General features: G+C 47.6%; 1 protein-coding gene across 21 annotated transcripts in view; it reads left to right on the plus strand.

Annotated features, from left to right (window-relative positions):
- The window catches only part of MGAT3 (beta-1,4-mannosyl-glycoprotein 4-beta-N-acetylglucosaminyltransferase), a 59,791-nt gene extending 50,699 nt beyond the window's left edge, over window positions 1-9,092 (plus strand). For 12 of the 21 annotated variants that reach the window (XM_039488613.1, XM_039488660.1, XM_039488667.1 and 9 more), the window contains 2 exons: window positions 383-447; window positions 2,176-9,092. In XM_039488613.1, the coding sequence (XP_039344547.1) occupies window positions 407-447; window positions 2,176-3,682 (1,548 nt within the window). In that variant the 5' untranslated portion in view covers window positions 383-406 and the 3' untranslated portion in view covers window positions 3,683-9,092. The remainder of the gene's footprint in view (window positions 1-382; window positions 448-2,175) is intronic. The other 9 variants (XM_039488729.1, XM_039488721.1, XM_039488738.1 and 6 more) reach the window with 1 other exon arrangement.
- The last annotated feature ends 10,120 nt before the right edge of the window (window positions 9,093-19,212 follow it).

The following is a 19,212-nucleotide window of genomic DNA, read 5'->3' on the forward strand; positions in this document are numbered from 1 at the left end:
TTGAAGTTTTTGTAAATGGTTTGGCTTCGTTCTCCTTTGAGCCTGAGTTTCAGAGGTAGAGGCGATCCCTCCTCCACCCCCAGCCCCACCCTGGTGTTCATCTAGTGGGGAATGTGCTTTTGCATAGTGTTTTATGCTGTAATGAGGCGTCCAGTCCCTTTATCATGATGGCAGGTCATCTGCTCCTGGCCCATCTCCCCCCCACCAACCTGCTGACCCTTGGGAGAGGATACTTCCTCTTCCACACCTAGCAAGAGTGAATGCCTTTTCCTGTGTGGAATGGTGGGGGATCAGGGAGGTGAGGTGGGAGCTCATATCTTTTGTCTGGATTTTGCTCCTTGCTACTTTCCCACTGACAACAGCTCTCCTGTCCCACTCTTAGATGGGGAGATTAGCATCTGGATAAATGGGATGGCCAACATATTTTCTAATGCCTGGAGAGAGGAGGTGAGCACTTCTAGATTCCTTTGTGGTCTGTCTTTCAATCTCTTGGACCCCATCACCTTGACACAATGGTTCTAGCTGTGACAGCTGTTTTTATTTTTACACTGCCTTGCTCCAGAGGCAACATATTCAGCCCCTAACTCATAGGGGATGGAAGGCAAAGGAGTTGAGTAACAGTCCACTAGTCCAATGAACTTTAGGTGGAAGGGAGAGAAAAGATGAGTCCAGATTAATTTTGAGACTCTCCCTGGTCAGCATTGAGTAGCTTTTCCTGGAGCGAGAGGATTTCTTTAGGACGTGTGTTGTGGATGACCCTCCAAATGGTTTTGGGGATTCAGGTATCTCCCATACCCCAGAAATTGAGATTATTAGCTAAATGTTTTTAAGGCCCCTTCTCCCACATCAGAGGTGGGCAAACTATGGCCCGTGGGCCACATCCGGCTACGGTGACCAGATGTCCCGATTTTATAGGGACAGTCCCGATTTTTGGTTCTGTTTCTTATATAGGCTCCTATTACCCCCCCACCCCCATCCCGATTTTTCACATTTGCTGTCTGGTCACCCTACATCCGGCCTGCGGGACCGTCCTGCCCAGCCCCCGAGCTCCTGGCCTGGGAGGCTAGCCCCCAACCCTCCCCTGCTGTTTCCCTTCCCCCGCAGCCTCAGTGCTCTGTGCGTTGGGGCTGTGAGCTCCTGGGGCAGCGCAGCTGCAGAGCCTGGCCTGATCTGTGCTGTGTGGCAGCGGCGTGGCCCAGCTCCAGCCGGACAGCGCAGCTGTAGTGCCTCCAGGCAGCGTGGTAAGGGGGCAGAGAGCAGGGGGGGTTGGATAGAGGGCAGGGGAGTTCGGGGTGGTGGTCAGGGGTGTGGATAGGGGTCAGGGCGGTCGGGGGGGAACAGGGTGTTGAATGGGGGCAGGGGTCCTGGGGGGGGCAGTCAGAAAGGAGGAGGGGTTGGATGGGGCAGCGGAGGTCCGGGGATGGTCAGGGGACAGGGAGCGGGGGTGGTGGATGGGGCAGGGGTCCCAGGGGGGGTTGGATGGGCAGGAGTCCTGGGGGGGAGCAGATAGGAGATGGGGGCTGGGCCACAACCCCCTCCCTAACTGGCCCTCCATACAATTTACAAAACCCAATGTGGCCCTCAGGCCAAAAAGTTTGCCTATCCCTGTCCCACACACTACACTCCATTCCAATCATGTCTTCTTTTCAGCCTCAACCTTCTATTCTCCTTGCCCCTCATCCCGACCACTCTCTAGCCCTCTCTTCCAGCAGCCCCCTAACCTTTTGGTGATATACCATATGAGCAAGCTCTCTGTATTTTGTCCTTACCTTTCCATCTGCTCTAATTAAATCTGCTGATCTTGGAGACTTCACTGGATCAGAGGTGCCCAGCATTCCCTGCTTCCCATCCCCTTGCCGGGACACTAATGGAATGTTCTAGAATGTATCCGGTCTAAAGACAGCGCCCAGGCCTGGGGAGGTCAGATTTACTGAACTCCAGAGGGAACTTAGCAAAGGTGGCAGGCCTGTTGAGAATGGGAGGGAGGGAATTGGATTGGATTAGCCTCCCCAAGATTTGAGGGAAAGATTCCAGCTGGAGCCTATTCTGTCTGAGTTTGGATCTCACTCTGGTTATATCCTGGGCTCCACACAACACTCTTTTCCCCAGTGCTCCAGGGACCTTTTGCAGCCAACTAATAAGTGAATGCTACTTTTCTCTTTGGCTTTTCCTCAGGATGAAGATGAGACGCCACAAGCTCTTTCTGACTCTGTGCATGGGTGGTCTCTGCCTCATCTCCGTCCTGCACTTCCTCAAGGCCCTCTCTTACGTCACCTTCCCCCGGGAGCTGGCTTCGCTTAGTCCCAACCTCGTCTACAGCTTCTTCTGGAACAATGCACCTGTCACGCCACAGGTCAGCCCTGAGCCAGGAGGGCCGGAGTTTCTCCGCACGCCACTGTACTCCCATTCACCCCTGCTCCAGCCCCTGCCGCCCAGCAGGGCCAGCGAGGAGCTGCACAAAGCTGAGTTTGTACTGCAGGAAGACACGTCAGAATATTTTGTCCATACCAAAGCTGGCGGCGTCTGCTTCAAGCCGGGCACCAGGATGTTGGAGAAGCCACCAGCGGGCCGGATGGACGAGAGAGAAGATGGTGCTGCTTCGGGGCACCCAGCTCGCAAGCCGCTGAGCACCAGCGGCACAAAGCGGCGCAAGTGGGTGGAGTGCGTGTGCCTGCCTGGCTGGCATGGCCCTAGCTGTGGGGTGCCCACTGTGGTCCAGTACTCAAACCTGCCCACCAAGGATCGGCTGACACCACGTGAGGTACCCCGGCGGGTCATCAATGCCATCAACATCAACCATGAGTTCGACCTCCTTGAAGCCCGATTCCATGAACTGGGTGATGTAGTGGACGCCTTCGTGGTCTGCGAGTCGAACTTCACGGCCTATGGCGAGGCACGCCCACTAAAGTTCCGTGAGATGCTCCTCAATGGCTCCTTCGACTACATCCGCCACAAGGTGCTCTACGTCTTCCTGGACCACTTCCCTCCTGGTGGGCGCCAGGACGGCTGGATCGCCGATGACTACCTGCGCACCTTCCTGACGCGGGACGGCATCTCCCGCCTACGCAACCTGCGCCCGGATGACATCTTCATCATTGACGATGCGGACGAGATCCCGGCCCGCGATGGTGTGCTGTTCCTCAAGCTCTACGATGGCTGGACAGAGCCTTTCGCTTTCCACATGCGCAAGTCCCTCTATGGCTTCTTCTGGAAGCAGCCAGGAACCCTAGAGGTGGTTTCTGGCTGCACAGTGGGGATGCTGCGTGCCGTCTATGCCACGGATGGGATCCGCCTCCGCCGCAGAGAGTACTACACTATGCCTGGCTTCCGGCAGTACGAGAACAGCACGGGCCACATTCTAGTGCAGTGGTCGCTGGGCAGCCCCCTCCATTTTGCTGGCTGGCACTGCTCCTGGTGCTTCACACCAGAGGGTATCTACTTCAAACTGGTGTCAGCCCAGAACGGGGACTTTCCCCGCTGGGGTGACTACGAGGACAAGAGGGACCTCAACTACATCCGGGAACTGATCCGGACTGGTGGCTGGTTCGACGGCACCACCCAGGAGTACCCCCCTGCTGACCCCAAGGAACAAATGTATGCCCCAAAGTACCTGCTAAAGAACTACCAGCGGTTCCACTACTTGCTGGAGAATCCCTACCGGCGGGCGGAAGGGGCTGGGTGAGGGGAGCGGGATTTGCATGGGAAAGGGGAACATTAGAGCAAAGGGAAAGAGTGAGGTGTGTCTTTCATTTTCCTTCTTCATTTTGTTTCCAGCTGAGGTGCGTAGTTTCTCTGCATTCTCTGCCTTTCCAAGAGTGAGACTTGGGGTGGGATTCCCAGTCACTCTAACGAGGGCCAGAGGGAAGGGGAGGAAATGGGAATTGGCCCTGCAGAAGGCAAAAAGACTATGGCACATTCCCTCAACCTTGCCTGCAGGATGGAGAGATCTTATCTAGGGGGCAGATTTTCCTACACGAGGGTGGGCGGAGGGAGCAGCTGCCCCCACCGCGGAACAGGTTGCATGCACATGTGAGTCTGGACTTGTCAATGAGCATGTGAGTGAGCGGGCGAATGTATGATCATGTGCATGTGAGTGGATGTTTGTGTCACGTGTGTTCATGTGAGTTTGTGTGTACATGTGCAAAAGCATCTCTATAGACATTTTATTTTTTTACCTCAGTATTCTTTAAAAGACAGCCTCCCTCTACCAACCTCCTGTCAATGCATCTCTCATGGGCTCCACTCTTTGTCTAATGTGCTGCCGGTCTTGGAGCTTGCAGAAAAGGGAAGTGGGGTGGAACACAAGTGCTTGTACTCCTTCTCTACCCCCACCTCACTGTCGCGCTGCACACCTTAGCTCTGCCCACAAAGCCTCAGGCTGTGTCCCAGAAACCTGCTTTCATCAGGGGAGCAAGCTGAAGGGGTCTTCACTAGGTTGATTGTGTGTTGTGTTCACAGGTGTGTGGATTAGTGTGTGCCCGAGTGTTAATGTGCATGGATTTGGCAGGTGTGTGGCAGAGTGCATGTGTGTGTGAGAGAGGTGGGAGCGTGGCAGGATTCAGAAGCTCTGCTGTCTACTTAGGGGTTAAGGATATTCAGGGAACCCTCTACAAGCCTACTGGGTATGGGGGGGCGGGGCCGGGAAGCTGGAGGCTCTGTGTGCCAGTGCTCCATGAATGGGCTTATTCAGAACCAGCTCTGGATGGGGTAAGAATGGGGATAACCTTAGGGAGGCGCTGCTGGCAATGTCTGTGGCAGGGAGCCTCCCTCCCCAATATAACAATACAATACAAGTGCTGGTTAATCCTCTTCTCCCTGGAGTAAAAGGGAGGGGAACGGGAAATCCCAGCCCCCTAGAGCCTAGCCCAAGTGTTGGGGCCAGTGGGATACAGACTGCTGGGGAATTACTCCTGGAATGCTGCCGCCTTGTGGCTGAGACGATGTGCGATCCAGACTCCTTGTCTAGACTGGGTGGAGAGTCATGCAGCGAGGAGGGGAAGTGACAGAACTGGATTTAAGAGCTGAACCAATCAGAGCAGGAAGCTAAACTCTCCATCCCTGTTGTCCTTCCACCGGGTTTTTAATGACAGGGCTTGTTTCTTTCCTCGGCTATCTTGGTTCTTTGGGTGATAGCCACCTTCCCTCTCCCCCAGTTTGAGCAAATGGCTCCGTAGTGTGTATGGAGTCCAATCCAGCTGAGAGAGTACACTGAAGAGAGAAATGATGGAAACATGATTCCCCACCCTCTTGTTTGGAATAAGCATGCGGGAGAAAAGGGAATGTTCCCTATAAGGTGAGATCATCCCTCACCAGCCAGGCCAGCTGTGCTGAAGAGAAGGGGCTTTTTTTGCCAGTGGGAGCGTAAATCACCCTGATCATCAGGACTCACCACCCTTGTTTTTTTCCTGGATTCCCATTTCTGCTACTCTCTTTTCCCCCACCTTTGTGCTCCCTCCTCCATCTGTCTGGGGGAAAGTGACAGGTCCTAGAGCTCAGTTCTAAGGTCAAGCTTCCTCCTGATCCTATAAGTATTTCTAAGGTTCTTATCTTATCTTGGTAGCTATTCCCCTAGGGCTCTGAATTAACTGAATTCCTTTTTCTAGCAGCTGTGTGTCCAAAGTACAATTGAGATAGAACAACATAAAGCACCAAGATTGGAACCCCTTGGTTTTTGACTGATCTGAGCCATGTTTAATCTTATCTCACTCCTAGTCCCATGACAGGTGCTCGAAAGAGGCTAAGCATCATTTCACTTTATTCACAACTGCTACCATCACCCACTACTGTCTGCTCCCTGAGATCATTGAAGGCTGGCCCACGGAATGGGAGAAGGGGAGATTTCCACCCTCACCTCTGGGAGAAAGCTGATGCTGTGCTGCCCAAGCTGAGCTTCATCTGCATGACCCATCAGCTAGGGTGTGAGGGAGGCATGTTTCAGACAGAGGGGTCGTACCTCACAGAGCAGGGTCTACAGGCCAATCTGCCACAGAGAGTTCATGACTATGGTGAAGGAACCCCCATGACTTACAAGAACTGGAGGGTAATTGCAAAAGGAGGGGCATATGTTAGTGGAGAAGACTTTGCAGCAGTGGATTAGAACAGCTGGGCAGTACTACAGTCCTAGGTGGAGGCAGAGGGAGAGCACCATGCATCAGCCCAAGGGCCTGGTGCAAGATATTGCAGAGAGGTACGGAGGGACCCAGCCATTGCTCATTTTCTTTCATTCTTGGAGAAAGAGTGAGAGCCCCGAACCTGCCCTCAGACTTTCTGCTTTGACTCCACCTTTCCACAGAAACAACAAACCAAAGTCAGTCCCTGCTGACTGGAGGGGAGAGAGAGAGACACACTATATATCTTTGTCTGCAAACTCCAGAGTGCTGGGAGGTGGTCAGCTGCCTTGATGGCAGGCACCATATAGCTAGAACTTGAGTCCCTTCCTTGCAGCACAGTCCTAGCCACTAGTCTGGGGTGGATTTAGAACATCTGGTTAACGCCAGCAATCTTCCAAGATATGAAGCGATGTGGGACCAAGCAGATCAGAATACAACCAAAGTACTGTGCCACCTCCCCTGGCACAGCACCTTTTCCCCATTTGCCTCCTCCCCTCTTCCACTCGATGGGCTCTCTGAGGTTTGCATTGCACTGCAGGGTGTGCTTGCCTTGCCTAGGGTTTTGCAGTTGCCTGTTGTGAATTTCTAATGCACCCATTGCTGCAGTAGCTAGGCCTGATCCAGCACAGAGATATAGCCTGCTTGTTCCTCTTCTCTCTCTTAATTACTCACTGGCCCTCTTCCCTCTCTCTCTTTCAGTTCTCTCTTCTCACTATCAGTCACACTCCCCCAGGCATGAGGAACAGATCTCATTGTAACTGGGTAAGAATTGAACTCCTCTGGGGACTCTGAGAGGGCTCTCCATCCCAAAGTCCCTCTCCCCACCCCCTCCTCACTAGTTTGTTTCAAATTTCATTTCTAACTGGCTTCTGTGTTGAGGGACTTTCAGGAGAAATGTGTTCGGTTTTACTCTTCATATGAGTAATTTTTGTAATTGTTCAGTTTAAAGCCAAACCAGTTTATATTTGTGGTATTTAACTTGCATGGCTAATCCTCTTGATTGGGTTTAGAGAAATTGACCTCTTTTTGGATTTAACATCTTCCACTTCCATCATCCCTTGAAAGCTGCCGGGTGGGACTTTTGGGAACTGGCTCTTGCTGGTTGATTTCTCAGGCCAGCAATCCACCCTAACCAGGCCCTGAAGGAATGGGAAGCAGAGGTTACATATGTAATTTGATCAGATAGCTGGATGGGTGCCTATAGGAGAGAGACAGATTAAGCTTGAACAAGGAGCAACACAAAAGTGCAGGGTCTCCAATTGTGGCAAGGGAGAAATGGGTGTGATGATAAGGATTGGTCCAGAGCCCTCATTCCCACAAACCATTGATATGAGCAGCCTGGCTTCTTTGATCGTGTCTTGATCTGGCACTGAAGAAGGAAGGGCTGGGACAGGATATCACAGCTGTTATATGCTATTTGTTGCAGCAATCATAACTGAGAATGAGTAGTACAGCTCACTTCCTCCTTTGCTCACAAACTCTTCTTAGACAGCTGCTGCTTCACTCATGTCTTTTCACCTTTAATCCCTCCCTACCCTTCTTAATTTGAACCAGGGATGAGGCAGCCTCTGCAATTTCTGGGGCTTACACTCTGCTGCTTGTCTGTTTCAGTCTGTTGTATTAATGTCCCCTGCTCCTTTGTAGTTTTCAAGGCTCTCTCACCTCATCCCCCCACATTAAGTCCTGAGAGGCGGGCTCTTTCCGGGTTATTTATAAGTGAGGGTGTGGACATGGTGTTGGAGCAGGTGGGTCCCCCTTTCTGGACAGATTGGCTTGAAGGGGCTTCTCCCTATCCCATCAGTGGAGCTGGTGGTAGACCTTGGTGATGCTCAGAGCCAGATTGAGTGTGATATCCCTAGGGGAACGAGAGACCAAGGATGGGATTGTTTTTACGGCTCTGTGTTTAATATGAAAAGGAAAACATCACAATTCTCTACTTAGTGTTCTTTCCTCCAATATTTGCAGTATGTTCCTGAGGCTGAGGTATTCCCTAGAACTCCTGTTTGCCTCCAACCGGGGGGGACAGCACAACATATCATTTATATGCTGAAGGTGGGCAAATGGAGAGGCTCTGATTCATCCCATTAATGTGGCAAGACTGGTTGAGCTCAGAGCAGCATTTTTCCCAGTTATCCTCAAGCAAAGTATCCTCCTGAGATCATAGCTGCTTCTCACACCCTGTAACTACCCCATCTCATGTCCCTTTGTCACCCCCTTTCTTCATTGACTTTCATGGCTGCTGCAGATCTGCACTGTGAGGACCCTGGAGCTGGTCATTCCTGGTCCTGTTAGTAAACACTGGTTAGGGAGGCAGTGGGCAAGGGAAAGGTCAGCCTGGATTTAGACCTCTAAAATGGGGGAGGAGAGGGCAGAAGGGGAAGGGACCCCAAATCCTTTCATCTTTGTGTTCAGAGCTCAGAAAAAAAAAACACCCTTCAATCTCTCTGAGAAGTTGGAGGAGCTCACCCTTAATGTGAAAATATAGGAGTATAAATGTGGGGTGGGAAAAATGGGAGGGGTTTTAACCCCAAATGTCAAGAAAAGGGAGAGTATAATGCAATACAGATACACTGGGAATATCAGAGCTGCAACCAATGGTATAGAAAAGAGGAATACAAGGCCAAAAGCCAAACTGAGAATTCAAACCACTGTCCATGCTCATTCCTGCAGGAACGATCAAGCAGTATCCTCCATGGAGCAATGCACTGGCATTCTCATGGGACTGATGCTACCTAGGGAACTGACTTGTGGTGTTGCCCAGAGCGCCCTCTTTTGGCAAAGGAATGCGTGGACTTGCCAAAAAAAACCCAACCCTGTAATTTATAAACACCAGTAATAATTAATTTTTGTAAGGATTAATCAAATGTACATTCTGAAATCATTTTCTCTGTAAATGGTTGGATTTCATTTCACCCTTAAAGGGATACTTAAAAAGGAGATGATAAAAATAATAATAAAAAATTTACAATGTATGAAGGGAAACCAGATGGTGTCTGCGGCTGTCTTTATTTCAGCCCACATAGTCAGGAACCCATGGAAAAGAGGCAAAGAGGGTGCTGCCTCCAGCTGTGGCACATCTCTTCCATTCCTGAGTAACCCTGCACCACTTGGGGGCTTTATACAAGAACCTTTGAATGCAGAAGCAATATGCTACCCAGTGACTTCAAGGAGCAACCGCTCTAGCTCAGCCAACAGAGGGTGCTCATGTACCCCACTGAGCAAGTCTGATGGATTTCACCCAACAGAGCCCAATGCAGCATAGGCATAATCACATGGATGTTTTCTGGCAGTTGTGAGCCAGGATTTCTGTCACATCTGTAATAATATGCTAGCAGTGTCCTTTTAAGCAATGAATGTTATGTAGTGATAGCCCAAGGTGCCATAAACAGCTATAGGGCTAGAAGCCCCTCCTCCCTTAAACAGGCCTTGCAGCCCTTTGAGGGACAGGCTGTAAAAGGGTAGGTCTGATATATTTCCTTCACCCAGGGCACTGGGTCCCCAACCCCTGTTCACCCCGGGATAGCCTGTACCCGAAAGAGCGGCTTCGCTAGCTCATCCAGCTGTGGGAACTGCTACACTGTAAAAAAGTGTGACTTGCTCAGGGCTGATGTATTCCAACCAGTAAGAAGTTGTGGCGCGCGCATGGCAGCCACTCCATCCCCGTAGCATAGACAGGCCGGCCCCAACACACAGTTCAGTGACTGGAGGGACCTATTACTCGGGGGAATTCTGCACCAAAAAATTAAAACTTTTGCGCACAATATTTTAAAATTCTGCAGATGTTTTTTGTCAAAATAACACTATATAATCACTCCAGTTTCAATTATTTTGGTAATTTATTTCAAAATACCTGTCAGCAAGTATGGCTGTAACAATACAGATACAAAAATTCCCCCAGGAGTAGAGAGTTAAAGAAACCCCTATGACCATCCAGTTCCTGATTCTCTACCCACTTCCCTCCCCCCCTGAGCCCAGCTGCAGGGCCCCCCTTGCCCAGATACCCGCTTGCTCTCCCCCCCAGAGCCCAGGAAGCCAGAGGGAGAAACAGCCTGATGCTCAGTCCCAGGCTTGCATGGAGTTTCCTATGTGCCACCACCCTCTTCTTCCCTCAGGGCATGCTGGGAACTGCAGCTGCCAGGAACCCTCTAGTTCCCTCTCCGCCCCTCCCCAGCAGTATCACCTATGTGCAAGCTGGGCTCTGCCAGCTCCAGCACCCCCTAGTGATGGCTAGCAGCTCCACAGCCAATTTCTGTGGTGGGAAAGGAAATTCTGCGCACACATTAATTTCTGCATTTCACAGTGGTGCAGAACTCCCCCAGGAGTAACCTATTAAGCATCGAGCCGATCCATCCTATGGCATCGTTGCCGGCTCTCTTTTGCTGTGAGCAACAGGCTTTCATCCAGGGCAGGAGCCAGTCTGGAGATGACAGGTTTCAGCTATGCTGGGGGAGTACCCCTCTCATTGTCTGCCGGCTCCACCTTCCCACCTCCTGGGGTACAGTAGCCAATTGCAGGCACAGCTTCTTTCCACTTCCCATAGCAACCTGACTCACTTTTCACAGGAAAGGAGGGGAAGCAAAAAGAGCTCAGCAGCTGGGGGTGGCTCTGTTCCCTCTTCTTCCTGCTCCTCTCTGCCTCACCCCTCCCTCCCTGCAACATCCCCGCTGAGAAGGGGGCAGAGGGGATGAAGAACCCTGAAGCTGCCCAACCTTAGTCTGGCTGGGGACAAGACTGCCTCTGCCCCAGGCCGGGGAGAGTAGGGGTGAGGAATCCCAGGAGGAGCAGAGGTGAGGCTGGGGAGGCTGAACTGATGGGGAATAGGGGCTGGGTGGGTAGAAATGGTGGAAGGGAGCTGGGTAGATGGGGGGGGGATGGGCAAATCTGATGAGGGGGTAGAACTGATGTGTGGACTGTGGGGGACAGGATTGATTTGGAGGTTGGGAGCAGAATTAATTGCTAGGCTGAGGAGATATGGGGGCAAGAGCTCCTGCAGCAGGGGCCAGTCACCTCTAATACACTAGAAAGAGTGGGACACACACACGTGTGCACAATGGACGGAGAGAGTTCAGAAATCAAAAGACAGACCAACAAAACCACAATAGAATCTTTGTTTAAAAATCTCATGATTTTGGGAACAATCATGATTTCTGGGGGGTGGGGTCTGGATGCATGATTTAAAACAAAAAACAAAAAACAACTGCATGGCTGGCACTACTGCAATGCTGACGCTTAGCAGCCCCCAGAGAAGTTGTTGGTTGATATAGCTAGAAGTACACTGTTCTTAGACGTCCATTGGAATCCACATCAGCTAGCCCTAAAAATGGATGGTGCTGTGTGTCAGGCACATACCTGGCCGTTGCTGACAATGAAAGAGGCAGGGGCTATGGCTGGATGAGTAGAAGGGCCACTGCCTGGGGTCCAGAAGCCTAAGGTATGGGCCCAGACAGAGCCCCTGCAACTGCAGATCTTGGCGGCAGTAGCAAATATTCAAACGAGAACTTCAAAGGCCAAAGATGAGAAAGGTTCCAGGTGCCCAGCAATTGAACAGGGTGTTTTGACTCTGGGATAGGTGAGCCTCATTCCACAGGGACAGGTGACAACCTCTGCTGTCCTTAGAAAGGGAGCCTGGTCCAGATTATCTGAGGCAGGGGATGAGACCTGCCCAGTACAGTAACCCAAGCGATCCTGGAGAAGCTGTGCAGAGCCAAGTTCTCTTTTCATTATGAAGGACAGGTTGTGCTGGAATGGGCTTGCCCTGTGCCTGAGCCTTGGACAGTGGTGTGGTTCTTGTGGTATCTGGCAAATTCTACACAGTCCTTAAACAGCAGTTGGCGATGGAGTAAATCTCTCCCTGAGCCATGCCCATATCAGCAGCAGGTCTCCACCAGAACAGACCTGCCTCAAAGATTTAACAATCTGAATAGAGTAAATTGTATAAGTGAGTGTAGAACAATACAGAGAGGAGGAAGGGGAAGACAAGGCTGATAATACAGACAGGAACACAAGATTGGCCTATGTATAATCTGGAGGTTTCAAAGTTGTTTATTTGATTTAAACAAGCTAAATGAACAAAAGATATTAATGAATCTCTAAAAGGCCACCAACTCTGTAAAGCCAATAAATGTAGCTGTAGATGGAAAAAGTGCTATGAAGGCACAAAGTATTATTTATTATTCCTTGTTTCTTGCCTCTTACCTTCTCTTTTTGATCAATTGTTACCATAAATATATTACTTATCTATTCCTCATCTTGGTCCTTTAGACATTTCTTTGGGGATATGAATTTCCCTCAACTCCAGGTCTGTAGATAAGTATTAAATACATTCTCAAGAGTAAAGAATTGTTTCTTATGCTTAAAGTTAGCAAATAGTTTAGCTGGTTATAGGAGGGTCTGCTTCTGATCAAAAGCTCTGGGGAGCTTTATAAGATGCAATTCAGGTCTTGATCATAAGGTTTTCCTCTGCCCTGTGACAATTCCATTATATGGACAAATGGAGCTCTCTATTTTTACTAAGCAAGTTCTTCTAAGGATTGATAGTGGAAGGTGATCAGTGGGTCCACCCACATGCTTGAAGATAAGCATGGACTTAAGTGCTTTGGTGGATCAGGACAAGAGTGCTTGCCACCTTGCAGACTTGAGCCATGTGTGATTACTCTGGTAAAGCAAGTAAAGATTTCACTAGCTTATTTGAATCTCTGGTCATTTGCATGCACAGTTACAGACAGATTATGTGCTTCTCAACTAATATATATCATGCTATTGACACAGTGGCCAAATTAATCACTGGTGTAAATGGGCACCACTCCACAGGGGGGGAAATTGCTTCTCGACCCAACATGTGATCAGTTAGAGCCTGAGCTTGTCAGCCAGTGGTTAGCTTATTCCCAGAAGAATAAGGGCTTATATCCCTCAACATTTTTTTATCATGTGTAATGTAACTGTGGACATTCTCATTATCCAATATCAATGTCCAATCCCAATTAGAATCCTACTAAACTCTTGGCCATATCCATATCTTTTGGCAGTGAGTTTCACAGGTTAATTATAGAATCATAGAAATGTAGGACTAGAACGGACCTCAATAGGTCCCCTGCACTAAGGCAGGACTAAATATTATCTAGACTATCCCTGATAGGTGTTTGTCTTAGCTGTTCTTAAAAACCTTTGACAGAGATTCCACAATCTCCCACGGTAATTAGTTCCAGAGTGCTCAACTACCCTTACAGTTACAGTTACGGTCCTAATGTCTAACCTAAATAATCTTTGCTTCAATTTAAGCCCATTGCTTCTTGTCCTGTCCTCGATGGATAAGGAGCACAATTTATCACCCTCCTTTTTATAACAGCCTTTGATGTACTTGAAGATTATCAACTCCCCGTTGTGTTTTTTTTCCTCCAGACTAAACAAACCCAATTTTTTATCCTTCCTTGTAGATCACGTTTTCTAGGCCTTTAATAATTTTTGTTGCTCTCCTCTGGACTTTCTCCAATTTGTCCACAACTTTCCTGAAGTGTGGCGCCCGGAACTGGACACAGTATTCCAACTGAGGCCTCATTCGTGCTGAGTAGAGTGGAAGAATTATTTCTTGTGTCTTGCTTACAACACTCCTGCTAATATATCCCAAAATGATGTTTGCTTTTTTTTTGGCAACAGTATTACACTGTTGATTCATACTTAGTTTGTGGTCCACTATCACCTCCAGATCCTTTTCTGCAGCACTCCTTCCTAGGCTGTCATTTCCACTTAAAGGAGTGGAAAGTGATCAGGAACAGTCAGCATGGATTCACCAAGGGCAAATCATGCCTGACTAACCTAATTGCCTTCTATGAGGAGATAACTGGGTCTGTGGATGAGGGGAAAGCAGTGAATGTGTTATTCCTTGACTTTAGCAAAGCTTTTGATATGGTTCCCACAGTATTCTTGCCAGCAAGTTAAAGAAGTATGGGCTGGATGAATGGACTATAAGGTGGATAGAAAGCTGGCTAGATCGTCAGGCTCAACGGGTAGTGATAGAATCATAGAATCATAGAATTCAAGATCAGAAGGGACCATTATGATCATCTAGTCTGACCTCCTGCAAGATGCAGGCCACATAAGCCGATCCACCCACTCCTTAGCAAGTGACCCCTGCCCCATGCTTCGGAGGAAGGCGAAAAACCTCCAGGGCCATTGCCAATCTTCCCTGGAGGAAAATTCCTTCCCGACCGCAAATATGGCGGTCAGCTGAACCCCGACCATGCGGGCAAGACTCTCCAGCCAAACCCTCTGGAAAAGGTTATATCATACCAGGCACATAATTGACCTATTGACTAAGCCCGTTATCCTATCATACCATCCCCTCCATAAACTTATCTAGCTTAATCTTAAAGTCATGGAGGTCCTTCGCCCCCACTGTTTCCCTCGGTAGACTGTTCCAGTATTGCACTCCCCTGATGGTTAGAAACCTTCGTCTAATTTCAAGCCTGAATTTCCTGACTGACAGTTTATATCCGTTCGTCCTCGTGTCCACATTAGCACTGAGATGAAATAATTCTTCTCCTTCCCTGGTATTTATCCCTCTGATATATTTAAAGAGTGTAATCATATCTCCTCTTATCCTTCTTTTGGTTAAGGAAAACAAACCGAGCTCCTCAAGTCTCCTTTCATACGAAAGGCCTTCCATTCCTCGGATCATTCTAGTGGCCCTTCTTTGTACCTGTTCTAGTTTGAATTCAACGGCTCCATGTCTAGTTGGCAGCCAGTTTCAAGCGGAGTGTCCCAACGGTCAGTCCTGGGGCCAGTTTTGTTCAATATTCTCATTAATGATCTGGAGGATGGCATGGACCACACTCTCAGCAAGTTTGCAGATGACACTAAACTGGGAGGAGTGGTAGATACGCTGGAGGGTAGGGATAGGATACAGAAGGACCTAGTCCTAGACAATTTAGAGGATTGGGCCAAAAGAAACCTGATGAGGTTCAACAAGGACAAGTGCAGAGTCCTGCACTTAGGATGGAAGAATCTCATTCACTGTTACAGACTAGGGACCAAATGGCTAGGAAGCAGTTCTGCAGAAAAGGACCTAGGGGTTACAGTGGACGAGAAGCTGGATATGAGTCAACAATGTGCCCTTGTTGCCAAGAAGGCTAATGGCATTTTGGGCTGTATAAGTAAGGGCATTGCCAGCAGATCGAGGGATGTGATCATTCACCTGTATTCGACATTGGTGAGGCCTCATCTGGAGTACTATGTCCAGTTTTGGGCCCCACACTACAAGAAGGATGTGGAAAAATTGGAAAGAGTCCAGCAGAGGGCAACAAAAATGATTATGGGGCTGGAGCACATGACTTATGAGGTGAGGCCGAGGGAACTGGGATTGTTTAGTCTGCAGAAGAGAAGAATGAGGGGGATTTGATAGCTGCTTTCAACTACCTGAAAGGGGGTTCCAAAGAGGATGGATCTAGACTGTTCTCAGTGGTACCCAATGACAGAACAAGGAGTAATGGTCTTAAGTTGCAGTGGGGGAGGTTTAGGTTGGATATTAGGAAATCTTTTTCACTAGGAGGGTGGTGAAGCACTGGAATGGGTTACCTAGGGAGGTGGTGGAATCTCCATCCTTAGAGGTTTTTAAGGTCAGGTTTGACAAAGCCCTGGCTGGGATGATTTAGTTGGGAATTGGTCCTGCTTTGAGCAGGGGGTTGGACTAGATGACCTCTGAGGTCCCTTCCAACCCTGATTTTCTATGATTCTATGACTGAGTATTCCTTCTTAAGTGTAGTATTTTGCATTTGTCCTTATTGATTTTAATCCTGTTTACTCCAGACCATTTCTCCAGTTTGTCAAGATCATTTTGAATTTTAATCCTGTCCTCCAAAATGCTTGCAACCCCTCCCAGCTTAGTATTGTCCACAAACTTTAAGTGTACTCTCAATGCCATTATTCAAATCATTTATGAAGACATTGAATAGAACCAAATAAGAGAATTATGCCTTTTATAAAACTGTATTCCCTTTTATCAGGTTGCTTTCCAGTTTCAATGAAGTCTCCTTGTTGAGAGAGGATTACTATGAACACATAATTTACCTTCTTTATACCATTAATCATTCTGCATACCTGTGTCATCTCCCCTCTTATTTGTCTCTTCTCTACAAGCAGTCTAAATTTTTCAATTTCTCCTCCTGTGGAAGTCTTTCCATATATCTGAGCATTTTCACTGTCCATATCTGAACACTTTCTATTCCTGCCATCTCCATTCAGAGGTAGAGTAACCACAGTGAGCACAGTATTGATTAAATTTTCAACATTATCTTCTATCCCATTACTTATAAATCTTAATATGGATTGAACTTAAAGTAAACAATCACCATGAGGTCCAGCAATCTTCCCACCTTAACAGGGGAAAAGAAAAAGAGACAAATGTACAGTATAATTTTTTAGGCTAATGGAAATTTAGCATGACAGTTTGACGAATTAGATTTGATTGGGTCAAAAGTTCTCTTGTATATTTTTATTACCTCTAGTATAAGGTATTTTATTATAACCCTATGCCATTTTATGTTCTATTACTTTAAGAACGTTATGTGGATGTATATACGACTTTTATTTTTTAATTATATGTTTTTTATTATGTTAGAGAACAGAGTTTTAACAATCCCTAAAATACAACTCAAGACCTGCTGCTCCAAAAAGCACAGGCCTCTACCTTGTGAGCTAGAAGAGACTTTCCATGAATGACCTTTTCAGGACTCATCTCCATGGTGAGCCAGCCAATAAAGAACAACCTGAAATCACACAGAGAACACTCTCACTTACTTGCCCAGATCTATATTCAGTAGAGGGCAGTGGTGCATATAGGCCCCACTTCAGCCAAGTACTTAAATGCATGCCTAAGGCCTACTGAAGTCAATGAGACTTAAGAAAATGCTTACTGTGCTTTGCTGATCAAAGCCTTATGCACATATTTAAAAGCACATAAGCAATCCCATCCCTAGCACTCAAACACATGCCTAACTTTAAGCATGTTCTTAAATACCATCAGTGTCCTTAAGTGCTTTGCTGAACAGCAATGGGATCACTCATCTGCTTAAAGTTAAAAACATGTGTAAACGGTTTGTTTATTTGGGGCCATACACATTAGCTAGAACATTAGGACTTGTTGAAAAAATTGACTTTAAATAGTAGCATAACTTTATATTTAAAGAGCTGGACAGATTAATCAATTAGCCTGGGTTCTTCAAATGTATACCTCCTTGCTTTTTTACAAGGGCACAGCTTAGTAAGATGTTTATTAATAAAGTGGAATTTTTTTTTGTTATAAATGGTCAAAAAATTTTAAACCTCTCTAAGAAAAAGAGTTAACTAGATTATGTGGGGAGTGTCACGGAGTTCGCGGGCAATGCTTTGGAACTGCTCTCCCCGAAGTCAGGACTTTGGGGAGCCTCCTCTCCCTTGGAGCAGACTGTCTTCAGGGCAAGAAGCTCACACAGCTTCACCTTCCTGGGTCTGACCTTGGAGCATTCAGCATATGCCCCTCCGTGTGCTTCCCACAGCGAGTCCGCCCAGGCGGAGTCCTGGGGAAGCCAGAGGGTCCTGCACGCACCCCCACTTCACAGTCAGACGGGACTCTTAGCCAGCCAGTAACACAGAGGTTTATTAGATGACAGGAACACGGTCTAAAACAGAGCTTGTAGGTACAGAGAACGGGACCCCTCAGCCAGGTCAATTTTGGGGCCCAGCGAGCCAGACAAACCCATCTGCACTCACTTCCTGTCCCCAGCCAGCTCCAAACTAAAACCCCCTCCAGCCCCTCCTCCTCTGCTGAGTTCCTTTCCTGGACCAGGAGGTCACCTGACCTCTTTGTTCTCCCACACCTTTAGCTATCCCCTTGCAGGGGGAAGGGCCCGTGCCATTAGTTGCCAGAAGACAGAGTGTCCGCCAGAAACTGAGGCACCCACACAGTATTCAGAGGAAATATTAAGAACAGTCCCACTTCATCACAGGAAGTCATTCGATTTTTGTTGACCTTGGCCATTCACATAGACGACAGCATATTGAACAGAGGGAGAAATTAATAGAGCCCTGCAAATCCGCCGATATCCGCAGATTACTGATCAGACGCAGATACAGATTTTGTATCCACGCAGGGCTCTAGAAATTAATAACAGATTTAAAGACTATCACCAGCAATGGTATTTGCATGCATTTAGAGAGATGGAAAAGATTATTGCTAAATTTTTTGATTAACTTTTCCTTCTCCTACTGTACAGAGGTAGAGAGTGCTCTGCTTTCAGAAGCAATCTGTGTGAAAGGAATACAAAAAGCCATTTGGGACATGAACTCTGGAGCCTCATCTACACTAGAGCAGCATTTTGGTGTAGCCAATGTAGGGTTGCTGTTGAACATGAAGCCGTATTTTCTGTATTAGCATTTGTATATGTAAAGTATAGGAATATCCTAGAAGCATTTCAAGAAAAATAATAAATTGAGTGTTTTGTTCAATGGGAGGGTTTAAATGGGAAGTATGTTTCTAGACACAACTACAGAAAGAGCTGTTTATTGTGACTCTCACTTGATGAGCAGGTTTAATCAACATAGTGCCTAAAACACTAATGGCAGCTACTGGCTTGTGGACATTAGGGCTCCCAACATTGCTAACACCGGTGGAGCTGAGTCAGTGTTAGGAATGGCTTGCAAAATTTCCCTATTGTAGACAGCCGTAGGTACCTGGAGAACTAGTGAGTTCTGACATTACAAAAGACAACAGGCTGAGAGGGGGGATGGTTTTAAAGTCAGACTGTTTAAAATTACACATATTTACCTCTAATGCCTAACAAACATTTGGCTGAAAGGATTCTTTTGTAAAAGTGTCAACACTCCTAGCCTTTCAGTTAAGGTTTGAGAGTTCACAATAAGCATATCTGGGAACCCCCAGAAGTTCTCCCGTGAAAACAAACAAACCAACCCTGACTTAGTTACTGATATTTCTAATATTTAAAAAAAGCAAGAAAAAAATTAAAAGGAAGCAAATAATCTTATATATATAGTTAAATATCTTTATATATTCAAAATAAGTGAAAAAGGCAAAGGCAATTAAAAATATTTATTATAAACTGAGCATATATTT

Source organism: Mauremys reevesii, linkage group 1 (genome assembly GCF_016161935.1).
Source record: "Mauremys reevesii isolate NIE-2019 linkage group 1, ASM1616193v1, whole genome shotgun sequence".
NCBI lineage: Eukaryota > Metazoa > Chordata > Testudines > Geoemydidae > Mauremys > Mauremys reevesii.